Genomic DNA, 22,371 nt, shown 5'->3' on the forward strand with positions numbered 1-22,371 from the left:
TAAAGTGTGAATAGAAAGCTTTGTTATAAATGATTACCAAACTTTTGGAGAACAAGTCATTTTAGTTTAGGGACCAGTTCTCACTATTAACTAGTTGTTTATTAGCAGTGGTGTAATGTGACAAAGTAATAATACCTTGTTACAGTATTTTTTGGGAGTATCTGTACTTTACTTGAGTTTTTTATTTTTCAGCCTGCTTTTACTCCACTACATTTCCTAATTAAAATGTATACTCCGATACATTTCCCTGAAGCATATTCGTTACTTACTACAAAATAGTCAGAAGTCAGGATCTCAGTCAGAATTGTGAGATGTAAACTCGTAACTGTGATTTTTTTTTTCTTAATTTAGCAAAACTGTAGATAAAAAAAATATCGCAAAAGTATTGCGTTCTATCTGAAGTATTGCGTTCTATTTTTTATCACAAATGCGAGTTTGTATCTCGCAATTCTGACTTCTTTTCAGGAAATTCTGGCTTTTTTTCCCCCAGAATTGCGTGATACAAACTCAATTCTGACTTTTTTTCTCCGAATTGGATGATAGAAACTTGCAATTGCGAGAAATAAAGTCAGAATTGCGAGATATAAACTCAGAATTCTGACTTTTTTTCTCAGAAACTGATGAAATAAACTCGCAATTGTGAGAAATAATTTTCCTCAAAAATGCGAGTTTGTTTCTCGCAATTCAGTTTTCTCGCAATTGCGAGTTTGTATCTCGCAATTCTGACTTTTTTTCACAGAAATGGATATAGTTTTTGTAGTTAAGTACAATAAATATCACATACTTTAAAACTTTTACTCAAGTAATATTCTAAACAGTGACTTCAACTTCTACCAAAGTCGTTTTCTAGTAAGATATCTGTACTTTTACTTAAGTATGGCTTTCAGGTACTTTATACACCACTGCTTATTAGCATGCATATTACTAGCATACTGGCTGTTTATTAGTACTTATAAAGCACCATACTTTAGATACTTTAGATCTCTTAATCCTACCCCCTACCTAAACAACTACAGTGAAAAACAAAATGATTTAGAAACCAGATTTAATTTTGATATTTTTTAACTAATGGGTGCAGGACACTATAGTTAATTTATATAAGTGAGGATAGCAAAATAAAGTAAACTGTGACATATTATACTCAGAAAATCTTCATGCAGTGGACATCAGTAAAGCTGATAAAAGTTTGGGACCAAAAATTTGACACTTTGACCTGACCGTCATGTTTTGTTACAGAACTTTTTATCAAAGTTATCTGACATTATCAAGATTGTCTTTTGAGTTCTTTGTCATATTACCATTTTTTAAACTATAGCGAATAAATGTGATAATGTGAAAAATTTTAAAGGAGTCTGGATAAATTTAGGTTTGACTGTAATGCATTTGTGAGTATCAGGATAAATTTGTTTGGACACAGTTTAACCTCTTGTAATATTTTATAACCATTTTCTAAACTATAGCGAATAAACTGTGATATTGTGAGACATTTTTAAAGTGTATGAATACATTTTGGTTTGACTGTATCTTACTAACTGTTAATAAGCAGCAAATTAGGAGTTCATTAAGGCAAAAGCCATAGTTCATAGTGAGAATTGGTTCCCAAAGTAATATGTGGCCATCAAAAGAAAAAATATATGTGCCGAAGTAATATATCACATAAAAAAAAAAGTATAGAAATAATTGCCTATATTCAATCCACGCTCTTTTTGTGCAACATTCACTTTTTAGGCCCACCTAAAAGAAATGCGAATTTACAAAAAATATATATTAAACATGACAAAATGGGACAGAAAATATAAAATGGGTAAAATGTATCTTAAAAAGGTAGAACAAGTCCGAATCTCAGAATAACTGCATTAAAGTGGCCTAATGATGGGCATTAAGAAGTGTCTGAATCATAGTGTCCCTAACTGAATTCTGACTGATCAGCTTGGCTTAAAATTAAACACTCAAGTGACAAAGATCAATTTGTGGAAACATAAAAAGTTTTCAAGTTTAAAGTGAACTTAAAAGTACACAGGCTTAATGAATGCACTAAAAGTCTGAAACGTTCTTGGCTTTGACTGATCTATACAGTAGGAGTGGCAGTCACATTTACTATGACCCAGAACTAGTGACAGACACTGGGATCTGTTTCAAGGCCGCTGAGGACTAACTTCACCGAAGCCACGCTGAGAACACAAAGAATACAGTTAACATGTCTTGTCTTCTGTTCTCGGTGAATAAAGGCTAAATAATTAATCGGGTCTCTGCTTCCACACAGAAGCTTGTTTGCCGCCCCACGCTACACCCGAGCAGGGGAGCAAAATGATACGCTGTGCTTGGAAAACACTGGAGTCATTTTACCCCACACGTTCCAATACTCAAAAATATGCATACACTTTGAATAGAAGCTCTTTGCACTGACAAACACAAGACTGTCTTGGTAGCAACACCTAACCTTTTTTAAGTGTGCGTCTGACATTTATTTCAATATGTGATTCTCGATATGGGGGCGTCTTGTTAAGCCAAACACAGGTCACGTAAACAGTCAGGTAATATAATGCGGTGTATCAATATATACTGCCAGTCAAATAGAATGAAGCTTTTATTACGATTTTAAAATTAATTACACTACCAGTCAAAAGTTTTTGAACAGTAAGATTTTTTTATGTTTTTTTTTTTAAATGGTACAATTTTAAATATATTTTCACTATTTAAAATAACTGTTTTCTATTTGAATATATTTTAAAATGTAATTTATTCCTGTGATTTCAAAGCTAAGTTTTTAGCATCATTACTCCAGTCACATGATCCTTCAGAAATCATTCTAATATTTTGATTTGCTGCACATTATTGCACAGTATTATGTTGAAAACAGCCGAGTAGAATTTTTTAGGCTCAAAGATGAATAGAAAGTTTAGAAGAACAGCATTTATCTGAAAAAGAAATCTTTCATAACCTTATAAATTAAATTTTGAAGATGTCTGAACAAATTTGAATTTGACTGCACCTTACTAACTGTTAATAAGCATCAAATTAAGAGTTTATTAAGGCAAAAGTCGTAGTTAATAGTGAGAATTGATTTCCAAACTAATGTGTGGCCACCTAGATACAAATATATCACATAAAAAGTATAAAAATAATTGGCTAATTTCATCCACACACTTTTTGTGCAACAAACTTTTAAAACAAACTTTAAAAAAAAAAAAAAAAAGTATTAAACATGACAAAATGGAACAACTATTTTAAATATTGATAATAATAATAATAATAAAAATTTGAACAGCAAATCAGCATATTAGAATGATTTCTGAAGGATAATGTGATACTGAAGACTAGAGTAATGATGCTGATAAATTACATGTTGAAATATATTCAAATAGAAAGCAGTTATTTTAAATAGTAAAAATATTTCACAATATTACTGCTTTGGCTGTATTTTGGATCAAATAAATGCAGGCTTGATGAACAGAAGAGACTTCTTTGAAACATTAAAAATCTCTCTGACTGGCAGTGTAAAATAAAAGCTTAATTTTAAAACTGGTAGACTGAAAGAGAAAGGCAGCACACAATAATTCCAGGTCCATATTTGTCTGGTTAAAGTCTGTAAATAATATACAGATTTTGGCAAATGTTGAACACGAGCAACAGTGATTGTTAAAGCTTCAGGGAACAGCACACACCCAGATAAATTTACAAGCCTGCAAAGTTAGTATATTCTGTCAACATGTGTTTGAACATGCTTTGACTTACTTGCCCCCAGAACATGCATATACAGTAACACAGAGCATGCTCAGTCACCTCTGCACATGAGTGCTGATCTGAAAAAAATGCCCCCTGGATACTGTAAATCCCTTCCACTGGACCTGAAGACCACCTGCGCTTAATTTTTTAATTTTTTATTTTTTTTTGTATTCCACCCTCTGGATATGAAATACATTTATAATGTCAAGTCATAACAACCATCTGCCAAAACTGTACACTAAGTGAGTAAGTAAATAATAAATGTAGGCTACTGTTTAAAAAGTAATACATGGTTTGTAACATGACACAACAGAGGTCGTTCAAAAATAACTTTATCATGACACTTTAACATATAATTTTCATAACAGCACAACAGAAAGAAGAAAGGAAAAAAAGTGAAACGTATTCGCTTGGTTCAAACGTGCACCTGCTCTCAACAAAGAACGGAGACAAATCACTTACTTGAGTTTTTCTCTCTAGAGTTTGCTTGTAATTCCGTTTAGGTTACGAAGTCAGCCTTGACTCTTATCGTGGAAACATTGGAAACATTGTGTACTTATTTTCCTCCACACACGCGTCTCCAGGGCTCTCCTTCCCATGTACAGCAGTGTTTACTGTTTAACTGTAAGTCTCCGCTCTCATTCAAAAGCTCCGGACTGGTGGTAACTGACCGGAGCCCAGAGAAGCAGCCGCAAAAACAGGTGCGGATTTTTAGGAACGGACTGACTTATAGGAAGGAAAGACCGACTGAAGGCAGGAGCAACAAATAGCCCCGAATGTTATCATCGGACAGTTAATGAGGTATTGTCGGTTTAGCAGGCTATGCCAGTAATATAAATTTTCGTTTTGGTAAACATCTAATGGCATATGTCAACAAACAGCTCAAACATTGAGAACTTACACGTGGACTTTATTTTTCTTACAAAAACGTTAGTAAATAACGTTAATAAATAAATAAAGATCAATCTTTTCACACTGAGGACAACTGAGGGACTCATATGACACTTTTACAGAAGGTTCAAACAATCTGCTTCAGAAGAAAACACTATGATGCATTAAGAGCGAGGGTTGAAAACTTTTGAACAAAATGAAAATGTGTACATTTTTCTTATTTTGCCTAAATATCATTTTTTGTTCATGTAGCACTTTCCTTCAGAAGCTACAGAAGATACATGTTTACCAGAAAAGGAAGTAAGTAAAATTTACTCGGTTCTTTTCTCGGTTCTTAATGCACCGTGTTTCCTTCTGAAGCATCAGTGAGTGTTTGAACCTTCTGTAATAGTTGCATATGAGCTGTCCTCAGTGTAAAAGGATCTCAAAATCATACAGTTAATGCTGGAAAGGGTTCAAATACACAGAAATGCTAAAAAAAAAAACCACAGTATTAAGAATCAAGCATATATAAACTTTTGAACGGGGTCGTTTTTATAAATTCAACTATTGTTTTCTCTTGTAGACTATATGTAATCGTCTTTTGTGTGAAATATTTTATATTCAAGTCAGTACTAAATAAATAACATGAAATTTGTATAATCCCTCTTATTTTAGTAAAATAATTAACATTTTGCAGATTCTGCAAGGTGTATGTAAACTTTTGACTTCAACTGTATATTCGGTAATATTAAACAAACAGACATCTAAAGCTAAATCTTTTGACCAAACTATGATATAAAACCTAAAATTTGTATTTATAAATTATTTCATTCATATTGTTAAATAAATTCAAATACATTTGAATGTACTACTACAAAACCTAAAATGTGAGTGTTGTAAATTCAGTTGAGGGGATCAAAATTCCAAGCTTAGAATTTGATACAATGAGGAGAGAGGAGTTCTGTTCTTTCTCCCACACGAAAACAAAGGGCATATTTTCCTGTCACGCATCTCTCATCTCGCACTCCTTCCACAGTTTCCACAGGTCTTTCTCTGTAACCGCCCATGTGCTGAGTCTCAGTTCAAAGTCTGCTAGACTCATACCCAGTGCACCTTACAATTCAAACCGTCTGTCCAATAAGAGTCTGGCATCTCTGCCATAGTCGCAAGGGACATTTGCACAACAAAGGGCCGAAAGGAGGGGGCAGGACACTTACCCGGTCATTCCCTCCCCCTTGTGCCCATTAGAGTAGATAGACTATTGCCATTGAGAACTGAGGCGAAAACAAAACCCCTACCAGAGGACCTGCGCTCTCACTGTTGAACAAACCACTGGGAGGGCCATTAGATGTTAGTTAAGCTTCTTTTAAGAGTCTAACAGGTCTGACTAAATATTTTACATAGTTGGTGTTTTTCATTTTGTAAAGAAAATTAAATCAGTGAATAATTCTAAGACAAGGGGGAAAAAATGTAATGACTTCTTTGATGTTAAAACACCAGATTTTTGTAGTCAGTGTTGCAATTTGAGTGTTATTATCCAGCTCAATTCAGTTCAATTTTTATATCCAGTCAGTGCATTTAATTCAATAATACTATTAAATATTAATTGTCTTTTAAACTTTTGTCTTCATCTATCAGATACCCTTTCCCTCCTTTTTAGCCTCTTTTTCTTGACTCTAAGTACTAAGGCCTTTAGGACCCTGAGAAGGTGGCACCCCTGATGCACTTTGTCTTCTGAGTGTGATGTTTCTATAGTAATGGGGATCCCTCCTCCTCATTGTCTCCGTGGGGGCATCGGTAGACCCCCACTGCCATGTCATCCTGACAAAGCACTCCCCCGCCTCCCAAGGGAAAGAGAAAACCTAGAGGTCTGTGGGATATGGATTTATGGGAGGAAAGAAGAGTACAAAGGCTTTCCGGCTGTCAGGAATATGACGATGGTGTCCAGCGCTACAGGTGTAGGACAGCATGAATAATTTGATGGATTATACAACACCTCAACGTGTTAAGAATGTCTATCTTCGTGTTCGGTAAATAACGCCATGCGTTCTGCAAAGAGGCACATTCTTTACAGGTTAAAGTAAACATAAGCAGAAAAACGCATGAAAATGTAAAAACTTTCAAGTTTAATTGCTGCTTACATTATCCATTAAGTTCAGGATATAGAATTAGAATAAATACACTTTTTAGAATGAATACAAAATACCACGAATAACCAAAAAAGAAATGTTTCACTTCTCTTTAGGCCCTGATGTCCATTTGAAGAGTTTCTTAATTGAGCTGACCGGCATATTGTTCCTCAAGACATTAGCAGCTCTCTCCCAGCGACTGTTTTCTTTCCACAGGCCTTTCCCTTTCTTCTCTGCTCTGCTCTCAGCCTTCAGAAAGCGCTTGTAGAGACGCCAGTAGATCCGAGAGTGAGGGTCCAGACCCACAAAAGGAGAAGTTCTAGCCAATCCATGCCTCAAAAGTTCCTCATTCACACAGGTGTTAAAAAATGAGCCCTGGAAAGACAGTCAACGCGATAAAGTGGGTTTAATGGTTTTACTTTTGTTGTATGCAGTGTGACTAATAACATAAAAAAATAGTAAAACTTATTATATTTAATAATTTATATCAAATATTTAATAGAGCGTAACGCAGTCTTTTTGACGCAATCGACCCGAGTTCGAACTCGTTCTTCCCCCTTTCTTCCCCTATTTTTCATTTTTTCAATAAAAATATCATTTACACTCAGTACGTTAGGTGCAGATATTTGCCACTATTTGCAAGTAGTAATATATATAGCATAAAATGCTGCTATTTTTTTACAGTGTAAATAAAATATATCACTATTTGCACTTAGTGTAAATAGCACATCTCTAAGAAAATACAGCTATTTTTACTGAGTGTAAATAGCATCTTTTGCTATTTATATTTATATAATTAGCTGCCAATATACAGTTGAAGTCAAAAGTTTACATACACCTTGCAGAATCTGCTAAAGGTTCATTATTTTACTAAAATAAGAGGGATCATACAAAATGTGTGTTATTTTCAATTAGTACTGACCTGAATAAGATATGCATCACTTTTCCATCTGAAGCATCACTGAGCGTTTAAACCTTCTGTCATAGTTCAATAATACTGTAATAATCAAGTGTATGTAACTTTTGAACAGGATCATTTTTATAAATTCAATTATCATTTTCTCTTGTGGACTATATGTAAATGTATTTAATTTTAAATATCTTATTCATGTCAGTACTAAATCATAACTAACATTTTGCAGATTCCGCAAGATTTATGTAAACATTTGACTTCAACTGCATAATTAATACAATAATAATTAAATTATTTATCAGTGAATTTACATTCATTTTTTCCAGTTGCAAACTGTTTTTAAAAATCATTTTATAAAAAAATGCATATAGAAATAAAGACAAATTTCTTGCCATTTTTTGTAGATCAAAAGTAGAAATTTTCACTGTAATTAACATTTTAAGACTTTTCCAGGCTTAGAAACAACACATTTGAAATCCCCCCATATTTACAGTTTTCCATTACTGTGTTCCAGTTGCCAGTACCGATTATTACAGATCAAAGACCAATAACCGATATTTTGAACTGATATATATGTCTGGTGTAAAAATGAAAAGTAATGTCAAAATTAAGAATAACAAAAACTCTGACAAAAAATAAATAAATTATTTTATTGGCAAATTGGTTTTGAAAATGACCAATACCGATAATTATAAAAATGCTTAATATTGGCACCGATAATCAGTCGACCCATTAATTTAAACTCGTTGTTTCAACTGGATCCCAGCTTTTTTTAATCTTTGAAGAGGGTCCCACTTTACATTAGGTGGCCTTTACTACTATGTACTTACATTTAAATTAATCATTTGGTACAATGTACTTATTGCGTACATACATGTTTTTACATTGTACTTATATATATTTTTAAAAACCTATATGTAATTACATTTGTAATTAATTTCTGTAATTACCATTGTTGACCCATCCCTTACACCCTAACCCACCCTTAAACCTACCCATACCACCAAACCTGGCCCTAACCTTACCCATATCCCACCTTAATAGAAGCAAAAGTGATTTGCAATGCAATATGACCACATTAAGTACATTGTGCTTATTTTCTTGATGTAAGTACATAATAGTTAAGGCCACCTAATATAAAGTGGGACCAAAACGTCTCCAGTAAATCACAAACAATTGGAAAAGAAATGAGATCTTTCTTTGAATACCATTGTGAAAAATTGGGTCATGCAGCCAAAAAGGCTGAAAGCAACTGTTTTTTTCCCCCCTATTAAAGCACCTCATTTGTCAAGCTAACAGCTTTCATGGTGGCATCTGACCCTGTACAAATCTGGTAAATCACACCTACCCTGTTAACTGACACTAGGCAGTGGAGGGTCTCATTCTGTCGAGCGATTAATCGGAGCCACACCGTCTCAGCTGGTTTCAGCTGTTGACCAATCCAGTCTTGCCCTTCTGAGGTCAGCTCCACTCCAGCCAGACGCACATCCAGAAAGGTCACGGGCTGACCTGCTGAAGCCAGTGTGAGTTGTCATCTCAAGCCAATGACCCTTTAAAACGCTACATCAACAAGACTCTATTTCAAAGTGCTTTTACAACAAGAAAATAGTTTATGGAGCCAGTATAAAATGGCAAGACTTCTAAAGGATTTAGAGAAAGGATGATTTTCTGTGGTCTGGGAGGGCCATTATGCGAACAAGACCAATAAGGTCATGCTATCTTGATGAGTCTCTATGGTATACTGGAGAAAGCTAGATATGTCCATATGGTAAAAGCACCAAGAGATCAAGCTTAACAAGGCCATCTGTGAATCACAGTGACATTGACAGATATAACCCCCTTATCTAAACTTCAGGGAGTTGATATGTGACTGGTAAAGCACATTTAGATCACATCTAAACTCATTTTGAAGGCATGACTGGTCCATAATACAATTACTTTTGATGGCCTCTTTCCATTAACTAGTTTACAGAGATTAATTTGAAAATACTGAAACACAATCTTGTAGATGTGCAAATGTTAACAGTTCAATGGCAATTTGATTAAGTTCTGAAACAATATGACGTCTCACGCAGGGTTCGGAGTGTAACAACAGGATGACGGGACAGAGAAAATCATGCTTCAGTGACTTGAGTGAATGGGCCTGAAATAAGTTCAAAGCCAAAGTCAATTTTTTCAGCAGGAAAAAAACCTTCTCTACACTTACTGGCACAGCAGGAGATACACAATTATAAAAACCAATAAAATTGTTTCTAAGAGAAAAGGGCTTTGAAAGATTGAGTCATAATTGAGACCAGCTGTTCAGATGAGCACAGTGGTCCCTGTGACAGCTGTGAAATAAATGTGCAGGCCTACTGAAAGGACATTTAATTAAAGTGTGTGTGAGGGGGTCCTCCTGAAGAACTACAAAAGGTGGGTTGCGTGCTTCCTTACGTTTAGTAAGTAGGCGACTGAGCAGAGGGACATAAATTGGAAGGTGTTCCACTTCAAGCCCTTTCTCTGTGATGTTTCCTAGCCTTCCTCTGATGCTGACGTTTCTCTCAATGAATCGTGCTGGAATATCAGCTGCGGAGCCAAATTTTGTAATCTGCAAAACAGAGAAGAAAAATCTGACCAAGAGAAAAAAAAAAAAAAAAAAACATTAATATAGTTCCAGGACATCAGGAGCCCCTGGTGGTAAATGCCAGAACTACACCATCATGCTGGAAGAAAGCATGTTTTCCCATTAAAGGATTTACTTTGCTAATTTACTCACCCCTTATGTCATAAGAGATATTCATGTCTTGTTTTTTTCTTCAGTCGAAAAGAAATTAAGGTTTTTGAGAAAAACATTTTCGGATCTTTCTCCATATAGTGGACTTCAATAGGGGCTAACAGGTTGAAGGTCCAAATTGCAGTTTCAATGCAGCTTCTAGAGGCTCTACATGATCCCAGCCAAGGAATAAGAGTCTTAGTGAAACAATCGGTTATTTGAAATAATAATAATAATACAATTTTCTATACTTTTTAACCACAAACGCTCATCTTGAAGTAGCTCTTTGATATGCGTCTATGACTTAGCCAGAAGTACCGACCCAGTGTTTATAAAGCACATGTGCAACGAAAGTCAAATACCCTTCAGAAAACAAGGTAAAAGAACGATGATTTTTAAGTTAGAGAGAAAGTCATGGACACGCATCGCAGAGCTAGTGCAAGTTATGCATTTGTGGTTATAAAGTTTATCAGTTTTTATCTTTTTTTTTTTTTTTTTTTTGAAAATGACCGATCGTTTCACTAGATAAGACCGTTATTCCTTGGCTGGGATTGTGTAGAGTCCTTTGAAGCTGCATTGAAACTGCAATTTGGACGTTTAACCTGTTAGCTCCCATTTAAGTCCATCATAGCAAAACAATATGTCATTTTCTAAAACAAATTGAAATTTATATACTTTTTAACCACAAATGCTCGTCTTGCACTTGCTCTGCGATGCACTTCCGCAACTTCATGCATTACGTAATCACGTTGGAAAGGTCACGCGTAATGTAGACAGAAGTACCGACCCAATATTTATAAAGCGAACATGCAAAGAAAGTCAAAACGCCCTTTATAAAACAAGGTAAAACAAATACGTTGGATGATTTTTCTCACTATTACCTAAAAGATACCAATAAATCAGCTACAATGAGATATGTGACCCTTGACCACAAAACCAGTCTTAAGTAGCACAGGCATATTTGTAGCAATAGATACACTGTATGGGTCAAAATGATCAATTTTTCTTTATGCCAGTAATCATTAGGATATTAAGTAAAGATCATGTTCTATGAAGATATTTAGTAAATTTCCTACCATACATAAATTTAAACTTAATTTTTGATTAGTATTATGCATTGCTATGAACTTCATTTGGACAACTTTAAAGGCGATTTTCTCAATATTTTGATTTTTTTGCACCCTCAGATTCCAGATTTTCAAACATTTGTCAAAAATTGTCCTATTCTAACAAACCATACATCAACTGAAAGTTTAGTTATTCTGTTTTATTATACCAGATGATCTCAATTTCACAAATTTGACCCTTATGACTGGTTTTGTTGTCCAGGGTCACATATATAACTCAAGTCTGTGAGAGCTGCAGAAAACGTTCTGTCAACTTTGGCCAATGGTGTGAGTCTGTCATCGAGTGTGTGAGGTGCATTTACCAGTCTGATGCTCCTTGCTATGATGAGAAGACCCGCAAGACCAAGACACGTGCTTAGGTTCTGTTGGGGAGCACATTAAAATATGAAAATCATAAGATAACACAATAAAGCATTCATTGCGTCTTGCATGCAGCTAGCATAAGCAGTTTGTAGTTCATAAACTCAATATTTCAATACATGGGCAGTCATATTTCTACACCACTAAAATTAAATCAATTGACACGTATTGTTCAAATCTCTTACTTACCCGGACAAACGTTAAGTTATCGTCAGCAAACTGTGATATACGTGCAATTACGTTTTTGGAGGGCTTATCCTCCTCGTTCACAGAAGGATCTGAACCTGGCGGCATGTTGTTTACAGAGGAAAAACTACAAAATGAAGCCACGCCCACTGTTCAAGGGTAGCGACTTAGGCCAAAATAGTAAAATGCGTTTTCAGTTTTACATCACACGTTTTAAATGGATCCGATTTCATTTATTCGTATATAACATATGCATTTTTTTTACATGAGTTTGGGAATGTTGATAAAAACGTTCCTTGGAACAGCTTAGAAGTATTTACAAAGATCCAAAGTCACCGAAGCTGCACTCTCCTCCAACCTCTCTCCCCACTATGACATAAAACAAAGTAAGGTGATATAAAGAATATAAAGAAATTTGCGTGAGGAAATTTTTACAGCAGGTCAAATATTTAGCAATACAGTATGGTATTTTATAGGGATAGCTTACAAAAAAGACAATTCTGCCATTCAGTCAATGTTCTTTCAAACTCATTTGGTTTTTACCCTCCATGGAGAAAACCCTCCAGAGTTACAGCCTCAATTATCGTTCACTTTTATTGAAACAGATGATGTAAAAGTAAAAGTGAGTGGAGACGGCTGTCAGTCCTTAAAGTGACAGTTCACCCAAAAACTCAACCTGTATGAGTTTCTTTCTTCTCTTGAACACAAAGGAAGATATTATGAAGAATGATAGGAAACAGTTGCCATTGACTTCCATAGTATGGAGAAAAAGAAAAAAACAGTTTGGTTACCAACATTATTTAAATTGTGCCTAATGTCTTTACTTTTGTGTTCATTAAAGAAAGTCATACAGTTTTAAAGAATGAAGATGAATAATGACAGAACTGCCAGTTTTGGGTGAACAAGCTCTTTAAAGTTTCCCTCGTCATCACTAAAAAATTACTTTGAGTAAAAGTGCTGGTGATTGCATAAATATCCCAGTCAATCAAAATCCCAGTCTCTCCACTGCTGAAAAGTCTAAAAAAAAAAAATTTAAACTATTTGTTGATGTGTTTTGGTTGCGATAACAAAATTGTCATCTTAAAAGACAAAGCTGGTTTCATGAATAGTAAGTTCAGTCACACATTAAAACTTCATTCAAATCACTGGCCATAAACACAAAGAAAAAGACAAAAATATATATAAAAAAAAAAAAGTAAATTTAGTCTGCCGTCGAAATTATAGTCTGCCGTTGATATCTTTTCTGGCCTTGCAGAAGTTATAATTAACTTCACTTGCTTTTATATTGATAGCTAGGTCATTTATGGTAACAGTGATTTAAACACATATCATAAAATAAAATAAAAACTAACACCGAACATAATAGAAAACAACAAAACAATTTCCAACTCTAACCAATTTCAATAGTATTACAACCAGTTTCATTCACAATTATGTGATTGATGAGGCAATCTGGACCTATAACGTATTAATATTTACATTCCACCTGAAAAGTTCAATTAGAATCAAGTCTTTCTGGAGAAAAAGCATAAAAGCTGAAACGTGAATTTTGCAGCAACTACTTCGTCATGCATACAGTTGATGTCAAAAGTGAAAATTGTTCACTAGTCCCTTGTTTGTCCTGAATGATCCACAGCTCTGTTTTTTTTTTTTTTTTGTTGTTGTTTGTTTAGTGATTGTTGTTCATGAGTCCCTTGTTTGTCCTGAACAGTTAAACTGTCTGCTGTTCTTCAGAAAAATTCTTCAGGTCCCACAAATTCTTTGGTATTTCAGCATTTTTGTGTATTCAAACCTTTTCCAACAATGACTGTATGGTTTTGAGATCCACAGAAGGTTCAAACGCTCATCGATGCTCCAGAAAGAAAAATTATGCTTTATGCATTAAGAGCCGAGGGGGTGAAAACTTTTAGAATTTGAAAATCAGGTTAAATTCAACTTATTTTTTCTTTTGTGAAACATGTAAGTATCTTCTTTAGCTTCTGAAGGGCAGTACTAAATAATAAAAAAAATACAATATTCAGGCAAAATAAGAAAAAATGTACACATTTTCATCTGTTCAAAAGTTTACACCCCTGGCTGTTAATGCATGTTTTTTTTTTCCTTCCAAAGCATCAGTGAGCATTTGAACCTTCTGTAATAGTTGCATATGAGTTCCTCAGTTGTCCTCAGTGTGAACAGATAGATCTCAAAATCATACAGTCATTGCTGAAAAATACACAAAAATGCTGAAAAACCAAAATTTGTGGGATCTGAAGGATTTTTCTGAAGAACAGCGTTCAGTTTAACTGTTCCGGTCAAACAAGGAACTCATGAACAACTATCACAAAAAAAAAAAAAAAAAAAAAAAACAGTTGTGGATCATTCAGGTAACAACATCGAATTTAGAATCGAGCGTATTTTACTAAATAATTAACATTTTGCAGATTCTGCAAGGTGTATGTATACTTTTGACCTCAGCTGTATGTCATCTATGATCATGTACAGTTTTGTTGGGAGAAATTTGTATGATATTAGAAATGGAAAACCACAAGGCACAGGAACTCAAGTATTTCAAAGACGCTTGATTAAATAGACAGCAGAGCAGTGAATGTCATGCCATTACTGTGCATCATGTGCTTCATTTAAGCTAGTGCCATCTCTAGATGTACAGATTTAAATTTGGCCTTAAAGCTCTGATTCTTGGAGATAATGGAACAGATATGCTAAGAATTTAATACAGTATAATCTACTATTTCAGTCCTCAGGGTTTAAAGCCTGTCTACAGGCCTGCTGTAGCATGACAAAAGTATGTAGCCTCTCAGAGAAGGAAAGAGAGGGCAAGGCATGGAGTAACTTTAAGTCCAGTAGAGGTTATTTGGCAACCCTGCAATGCCACGCAGAGGGACTTTCTTGTTGTAACCGCTTGATTTTTTTCCCGAAGAAGATCCACCAGCAGAGACCGATTACAACACACACCACAGACTCAACGTAGTAACCGTCCAACGTTGTCACACATGTACCGCCCTCTCTGACACAGAGCTGAAGACAACATAAGAACAGGTTAAAATTATAGATGTAGTTAAGCATGCAGAATAAGCAAATGCCTAAAAATATCAATCAGTTAAACACGTACCCCTGCGTCTTCAACCGAGCCGCATGTCTGCCCAGGGGCTCCCTGGCACTCTTTAAAAGTGAGAGGGTCTACCAGCCATAGAGCTAGAGTAGAGGGCCAGTTACCTCCTAGATTTGTTACAGTGTTCAGAAGGGTCATGTAAGTGCCTCCTATCATAGGGTCACTGACCTTCGCATGAAAGGCCATGCAGGCAACATACATGCTGTACAGTGCCACCTAGTGGAGAAAGACATTTCACAATAAAAAGAAGTACAAAAACCAAATTAGCTAAATTTTCAGTAACATTACTCTAGTTTTTGGTCAAACGATCCTTCAGAATTTATTCTAATATGCTGATTTATTATCAGTGTTGGAAAAAAAAAAATGTTGGTACCTGTGCTACTTTTTTTCAGGATTCTTTGATAAATAAAACGTTTAAAAGAACAGTGATTATTCAAAAATTAAATGTAGTGTTGCATAGTGGTTCTCAATCCTGGTCCTAGGGGACCCCTGCTCTGCACATTTTGCATGTATCCCTTATTTAACACACCTGATTGAGATTATCACCTCATTAAGAGAGAGATCAATGAACTGAACTAACGAGCTGATGATCTCAATCAGTTGTGTTAAATAAGGGAGACACGCAAAATGTGCAGAGCAGGGGTCCCCCAGGACCAGGATTGAGAACCACTACCATAAACTGTGACACTAGCAGTGTCCCATAGACCAGTGGTTCTCAATCCTGGTCCTGGGGGACCCCTGCTCTGCACATTTTGCATGTCTCCCTTATTTATCACACCTGTTGAGATCATCAGCTCGTTAGGAGAGAGATACGTAAACTGAACTAACGAGCTGATGATTTCAATCAGGGTTGTTAAAAAAGGGAGACATGCAAAATGTGCAAAGCAGGGGTCCCCTTGGACAAGGATTGAGAACCAATGCAATATGCACTACTATTCAAAGGTTTGGGTTCAATCATTTTTGTCTTTCTTTTTTTTAAGAAATTAATATTTTTATTCAGCAAGGCTGTTTAATAGATATAAAGTGATAAAGACTTTGTTACAAAATATTTATATTTTGAATAAACGCTGTTTTTTCACTTTTTATTTCAAGTAAAAAGTATCAGATTCAAAAGAATATTAAGCAGCACAACAGTTTCAATTCAATGATGAAAATTCAGCATTTCATGACAGAAATACATTTAATTTTAAAGTATATTAAAATAGGAAACCAATATTAAAAATTATAATAATATTTCACAATATTACTTTTTTTTTTTCTGACAAAATAAAAATATAGCCATGGTGAGCTTAAGAAATTCCATTAAAAACCATTAAAAATCTTTCTGATCCCAAACTTTTGAACAGCAGTGTATATCACACAGACAAATTATGAAAATTGCAGTTACTACTGGTAATCTGTTCAATTACACTGTAGGAAATATAATCAGATTAAATTGGGGGGGGGGGGGGACTCTTAGAATAAAAACAAATCCAAGTAAAACACTTTTACACACCACTGTGCATATATATTTTTCTACATGGTAAAAACTTTACTAGTAGGTGTACTAGAGTAACAGAAAACTAACAGATCCAACAGGCATGATAAGAATGCTGCTGATTCTGTGTAATTGAAAAGGGCATGTTCAAAATAATAGCAGTGTAGAAATCAGTTAGAAAGGTAAATAATTCTGTGAAAAACCTGGTGTCAAAAAAGTTGCCCTTATTTAAGGATGAAGGAAATGTTGTACTGTGCATTTCTCTCTGAAAATCTCTGTAAAATGGTCGTAACAGACATTGTTCAGAAGAACAGCGTACTTTGATTAAAGACATTGTTCAGAAGAACAGCGTACTTTGATTAAAAAGTTGATAAGAGAGGACAAAACATATTAAGAAGTGCAGAAAATTATAGGCTGCTCATCTAAAACTATATCAAATGCTTTAAAATGGCAACCAAAACCAGAAAAGTGTGGAGGAAAACTAAAAGCTACCATTCTAACGGAGCCAAAATGGCAAAGACTCAGCCAATGATCAGCTTCAGGGTGATCATAGAAAGTTTCAATTTACCTGTGAGTACTGTAACAATTAGAAGACGCCTATGTGAAGCCAAACTATCGGGAAGAAGCCTCTGCAGTGAAGCATATGGTGCAAGCATCATGAATTCTCATACTATAGTGCTGGGCCTATTTATCACATTTCAGGGATTGTGAATCAGTTTGAGTACATCAAAATACTCAAAAAGGTCATGTTGCCTTATGCTGAAGAGGAAATGTTTCAACAAGACGACAACAGTAATGAGCAGCATCTTGGTTCCAGACCAACAAGATTAACGTTAAGGAGTGGCTAGGCCAGTCCCCGGACCTTAATACCATAGAAAACTTGTGGGGTGACATTGAAAATGCTGTTTCTGAAGCAAAACTAAGAAATGCAGGGGAATTGTGGTGTGTAGTACAATCGTTCTGGGCTGGAATACCTGCTCACAGATGCCAGAAGTTAATTGACTCCGTGCAACATAGATGTGTAGCAGTTCTGGTTATTCAACTAAATATAAGTTCAGTGATTCACAAGAAAGCTAAATCTACAAGATTTGTTCAGTTTATACAGTTAATGTTTGACTTTGTAAAGAAAAATGCAGACACTGCTATTTTTTTTGAACAGCCTAATATTTATTTTTATTCACTTTCAGTAAAGTAATGACACATTTGCAGTGTTCCCAATGCATTTGTGTGTATTGAAATAAAAGTTATTATAACTATTTTGAGCTTTACTCACTTTTTTTTTTAGACTAACTGCTATTATTTTGAACACAACTGTAATTATGGCTGATCTGTGTGTGCGATTCCAAAAATTGGAATACTTTCTGAACATATATAAGAAATCAGTAAAAAGTAACTGTAATCTCAATTTGAGATTTTTAAAATATATTTATATATTTAAAATGCTATATTTATAATGTAATATAGCATGCTGTATGTATGTATACATACAAATAAATGAATCAGATTTATTGACTGATCAATATAAAATCAAAGAAATTCATAAATATAGGTACATTTGGTGTACAAAGTAATTTCTTCTGTTTTTTTTTTTTTCATTTTAATTTGCTACTTGTATCTTTAATTCTATATTTTTTATTATATTGATTAATTAATAATTTGTATAAAAATTACTTTGTACGTCTTGTGATCCATGACAATGAGTAACATTTTTTTTTAATAATTAAAAAGTCCAAATATCCAGTCAATTAAAATAGTTATTTTTTGTTATTTTAAGAAGTTGTTACTCATTGTCATGGATCACAAGATGTTACAGGCCTTAGCAATATAATATTTATACAAATTATTAAAACAAGTAATATAATTAAAAATAATAATAGTTACAAATATAAGAAGTGAATTATAAAAACAAATAAGAAACAAATGACTTTTAATACCTGCACTTAGAATTATTAATATAACCAAATGTATAGAAAACACAAACATATTCTTACTTACATAAAAATAGCCACTGATCAAACTGCTGACAAAGTTAACATAAACTAACCTGATGTACTGCATAGCTCAGCAGCACAACACCATAGTAATACACTGGAAAGCCTTCCTCCTGCCGAACACTTGGGGTCCACCAGACCAGCAGGGCATACTCCAGACCAATCAGCAGTCTTTGAGAAACACAGAAACACAAGCCACAGGCTCAAGCCAATGCATGTATTCCCTCTAATTATTACACATGTGGCTGTATCAAATCTTGCATACTTCACAGCCAAGAATCAGGTCAAGAATCAGTCAAGAATTAGGGCATGTGTGTGTTGATGTTGTTTATACCTGAATGGGAAAGCTTTGTAGAAAATGTCAAGTGGACGTGGCCCAGCTGTGTATTTACTAATAACTAGAGGCAGCATGATCTGCAGAGGCACCATGGGAACCGCCAATAGAGCCAGCTGCTCTTTGGGAACTCCGGCTTCCACTAGCTTCAGACCCGTCACGGCATCAGCTGCAGAGAAACCCATCTGAAAGTAGAGAGGAAGAGGGATAAATTAGACTGATTTGCATATAACAAAAAGTTACAAGAATCAAAACTAGAGTAAAACTTAGGTAAGGCTTAGTTAAGTGACATTACCTTAGCAGTCAGCAGAAGGGCACAGAAGGTAAAGACAGTGGGCATTTTAATTATGGAGAACAAAAGTTTGTAGGTCTCCATAACACTCTGTGTCTCCTCCTTAGGCTTCTTCTTAGTATGATGGTGTTTGCCGTTTTCCTTTTTCAAGATAGCAACCAGAGTGGTAGATACCATGAACACAATCCCCCAGAAAAACAAGAAATCTGAAAGAGAGCAGAACAAATTGCAAAGCATCAGTAAACCTGCATCTTTATCTCTAGTCACATGATTTCATTTATTCAGGCCCATTTAATACTGAAAAGAGGTAAGGTATCCAAAATGTATATAGTTTATTCAAATGCTTAGGATCAGTATTATTAATAATGTTTATTCATAGTCTATTATGCTCATCATGGTTGCATTTATTTGATTAAAAATACAAAAAAAAAAAAAAAAAAAAACTAATACTGTAAAATATTATTGCAATTTAAAATACTGGTTACCAGTCTTCAGTGTCACAAGATCCTTCAAAAATCACTCTGATTTATTATTAATATGCTGATTACTTATAACTGCTGGAAACAGTTGTACTGGTTAATATGGTTTTTAGAACCTGTGATACACTTTTCAAGATTCTTTGATGAATAAAAGGTTTTCAAAATAGAAATCTTTTCTAACAATATAAGTCTTTACTATCACTTTTTATCAATTTAACACCTTTGCTGAATAAAAGTATTAACTTCTTTAAAAAAAAGAAAAGAAAAAGAAATAAAGAAATCAATTTACTGACCCCAAACCTTTGAATGGTAGTATAAGATTGCCGTTTTAAATAAACACTGTCCTTTTATTTTATTTTATTTATTTTTTCTATAAATCCTGAAAAAAAACTATCACAGGTTCCAAATATATATATATGAAGCAACAGTAATAAATAAGCATATTAGAATGATTTCTGAAGGTTTGAAGGATCATGTGACACTGAGGACCTTAGTGTCGCAAGAATAAAGAATATTTTAGAGTACATTAAAATAGAAAACCAGTGTTTTACAGTATTTTAAATTGCAATAATATTACTGTTTTAATATAACTGTTTTTTTTCTGTATTTTTGATCAAATTAATGCCTTGATGAGCATAAAAACTACTTTAGAAAACATTAAAAATCTTACTGATCCAATTTTTTTAATGGCAGTCTATGTATTAAACATAAAACATACATACACATAAGCACAACATATATTATAAAAAAAATATTATATATAACAAATATAACAGTTGTTGAATATACCTGAGAGTGTGACAATGCCCCGTTCCTGAGGCTCAAACCTCAGATACTTGTTGCAGAAATCGGCAGACTCCAGAGCCAGAAACAACACATTTCCTAGAAAGTATCCAGCCGTCTGACCCACAGAGTTACAGGTGGAAGCATATCCCACATTCTCCCTGGACAGCATAGTCAAAGCCCAGCCATCAACGGCAATATCTTGGGTGGCTGCGAGGAAAGCCAGCATGAAGAAGACCGCGGTCAGAGTGATCACATCCGGTCCCTTCTGTCCATCTGTATGAAGCATTCCGTCAACCGTGACTGACAGGTAAAGCATAAAAAGACCCAGCAGGTACTGAGTGGGCACCAGCCACGACTTCCTCCTGCCAAACTGCCGCAGGTACAGCGAGTCCACCAGGGGAGCCCAGAACAGCTTTAGACTGAAGGGCCAAAAGACAAAACTAAAGTATGCCTGGTCCTTGTAGCTAACGTTCTTACTCTGCATGATGAGAGGGATGCTCCCGGCCAAGCCTAAGGGAATACCCTGAAGTACATACAAAAACAATAACAGGGCCACATTGCCCAGTTCTCCTTTAATTCCGTGAGTCGCTTTTGCTTGTCCATCAGTCTTGTTTGAGTTTGGTAGAAGAGCCTCCTCGTCACCTTCCACATCTAGCTTGGATTCTCTTGCACCCATATCTGAGTTGGACACCACAGGCTTCCTCTGCCTCCCGTTCTTGTGTGTGATAGATTCAGACAGTTCCATCTTAACCTGCCAGGCATCAATCCAGATATGTCCTCAAAACACCTGTATGTAAAAAAATAATTAAAAAAAATAAATAATAATAATAATAATTCAAAATAATGAAAGTTTTGAGTTTCTTTAAATAATCTGTAGCCTACATATTCCTTCACTTTTTATTTCTGTTTTGGTTATTATTTTAGTGCATAAAGTTACTAAATAAGAATAAGAATAAGAAATACCAAGCCTTGAGGTATAGATAGACGTTTTGTTTAAAATACTAAAAAGTTATGGTTGATTGAAAGACTATTCATAACTATTCAAAAACTATAAAGACTAGAAAAAAAAAAGTGTATTCCACTCCAGAGAAGTTCTCTGCCATGAAAGCACTTAGCAAAACACATAAATGATACAGAAAAACTAGCTTGTTTTGATTCTTGTCACATAAAGCTGAGTAAACAAAACAAATAACATCAACTCAGAAACACTATGCGACGTATTTTGATTATCGGGAACACAAACGAGAGATTCACATAAGCATGAGATGGTATTCAAGCAGAAAATATACTGATTCATGGTTACCTTGCACTATGATGGCATACCACATGACATGTCAAGACATCAATGAATCAATGAACAAAATGTTATATGAATGACGGGAAAAAAACAGACTGTTTCCTGGTTCCAGATGAGCTGCACTTTACTGACACAAAACATTCACGCAATTATATAACATACCTAATGTTTACAAGACGCTGGGAAGCGCAGTTAGTACACCTGACTGCTGAAACGAGTAGGAAGCCGGAACGGTGCGCCAGAGAAATGTGTCCGCATGCTTCAGATGACGTGTCTTACAGCGTCTGTTTTTAGTTCCGCCCGGTTTCATTTTATGTGCACAACATTTTTCATATTACTAACACGTGACAGATTTGCTGTTGTTGTATATGTGACCCTGGACCACAAAACCAGTCATAAGGTTAAATTTTACAAAACTGAGATGTATACATCATATGAAAGCTCAATAAATAAGCTTTCCACTGATGTATGGTTTGTTAGGATAGGACAATATTTGGCCGAGATACAACTATTTGAAAATCTGGAATCAAAATACTG

The 22,371-nt window shown here is 34.8% G+C and overlaps 2 protein-coding genes across 3 annotated transcripts; both read right to left on the minus strand.

Annotated features, from left to right (window-relative positions):
* Positions 1 to 6,702: 6,702 nt before the first annotated feature.
* Positions 6,703 to 13,049, minus strand: c18h3orf33 (c18h3orf33 homolog (H. sapiens)). Its single transcript, XM_073850937.1, has 5 exons — positions 12,070 to 13,049; positions 11,823 to 11,882; positions 10,075 to 10,228; positions 8,990 to 9,150; positions 6,703 to 7,103 (listed from the first exon to the last, which is right to left on the minus strand). The coding sequence occupies exons 1-5, from the start codon at positions 12,172 to 12,174 to the stop codon at positions 6,831 to 6,833; spliced, it is 753 nt and encodes a 250-aa protein (XP_073707038.1). The 5' UTR covers positions 12,175 to 13,049; the 3' UTR covers positions 6,703 to 6,830.
* Positions 13,050 to 13,662: 613 nt separating this feature from the next.
* slc33a1 (solute carrier family 33 member 1) lies at positions 13,663 to 22,109 on the minus strand. 2 transcript variants are annotated; one of them, XM_073850594.1, is made up of 7 exons: positions 21,997 to 22,109; positions 20,541 to 21,324; positions 19,276 to 19,478; positions 18,981 to 19,165; positions 18,700 to 18,817; positions 15,179 to 15,394; positions 13,663 to 15,084 (listed from the first exon to the last, which is right to left on the minus strand). In XM_073850594.1, exons 2-7 carry the CDS (start codon positions 21,280 to 21,282, stop codon positions 14,917 to 14,919), a joined length of 1,632 nt encoding a protein of 543 aa, XP_073706695.1. In that variant the 5' UTR covers positions 21,283 to 21,324; positions 21,997 to 22,109; the 3' UTR covers positions 13,663 to 14,916. The 2 variants fall into 2 exon arrangements, with proteins under 2 accessions (XP_073706695.1, XP_073706696.1); XM_073850595.1 differs by lacking the exon at positions 21,997 to 22,109 and adding an exon at positions 21,841 to 21,984.
* Between the last annotated feature and the right edge of the window lie 262 nt (positions 22,110 to 22,371).

Source organism: Garra rufa, chromosome 11 (assembly GCF_049309525.1).
Source record: "Garra rufa chromosome 11, GarRuf1.0, whole genome shotgun sequence".
In the NCBI taxonomy this organism is placed as follows: Eukaryota; Metazoa; Chordata; class Actinopteri; order Cypriniformes; family Cyprinidae; genus Garra; species Garra rufa.

Bases quoted from the DNA above. Each gene is read 5' to 3' on its own strand.
- c18h3orf33 (XM_073850937.1), bottom strand. From the start codon at position 12,174: ATGCCGCCAGGTTCAGATCCTTCTGTGAACGAGGAGGATAAGCCCTCC. The intron at 10,229-11,822 runs GTAAATGCACCT...TCTGTTTTGCAG, and splicing joins TAGCAAGGAGCATCAGACTG to ATTACAAAATTTGGCTCCGC. The intron at 7,104-8,989 runs GTAGGTGTGATT...CTGTCTTTCCAG, and splicing joins GCCTAGTGTCAGTTAACAGG to GGCTCATTTTTTAACACCTG.
- slc33a1 (XM_073850594.1), bottom strand. From the start codon at position 21,282: ATGGAACTGTCTGAATCTATCACACACAAGAACGGGAGGCAGAGGAAG. The intron at 18,818-18,980 runs GTATAAACAACA...TGTTTCTCAAAG, and splicing joins TACAAAGCTTTCCCATTCAG to ACTGCTGATTGGTCTGGAGT. The intron at 15,085-15,178 runs GTACGTGTTTAA...TGTTGTCTTCAG, and splicing joins GCTCGGTTGAAGACGCAGGG to CTCTGTGTCAGAGAGGGCGG.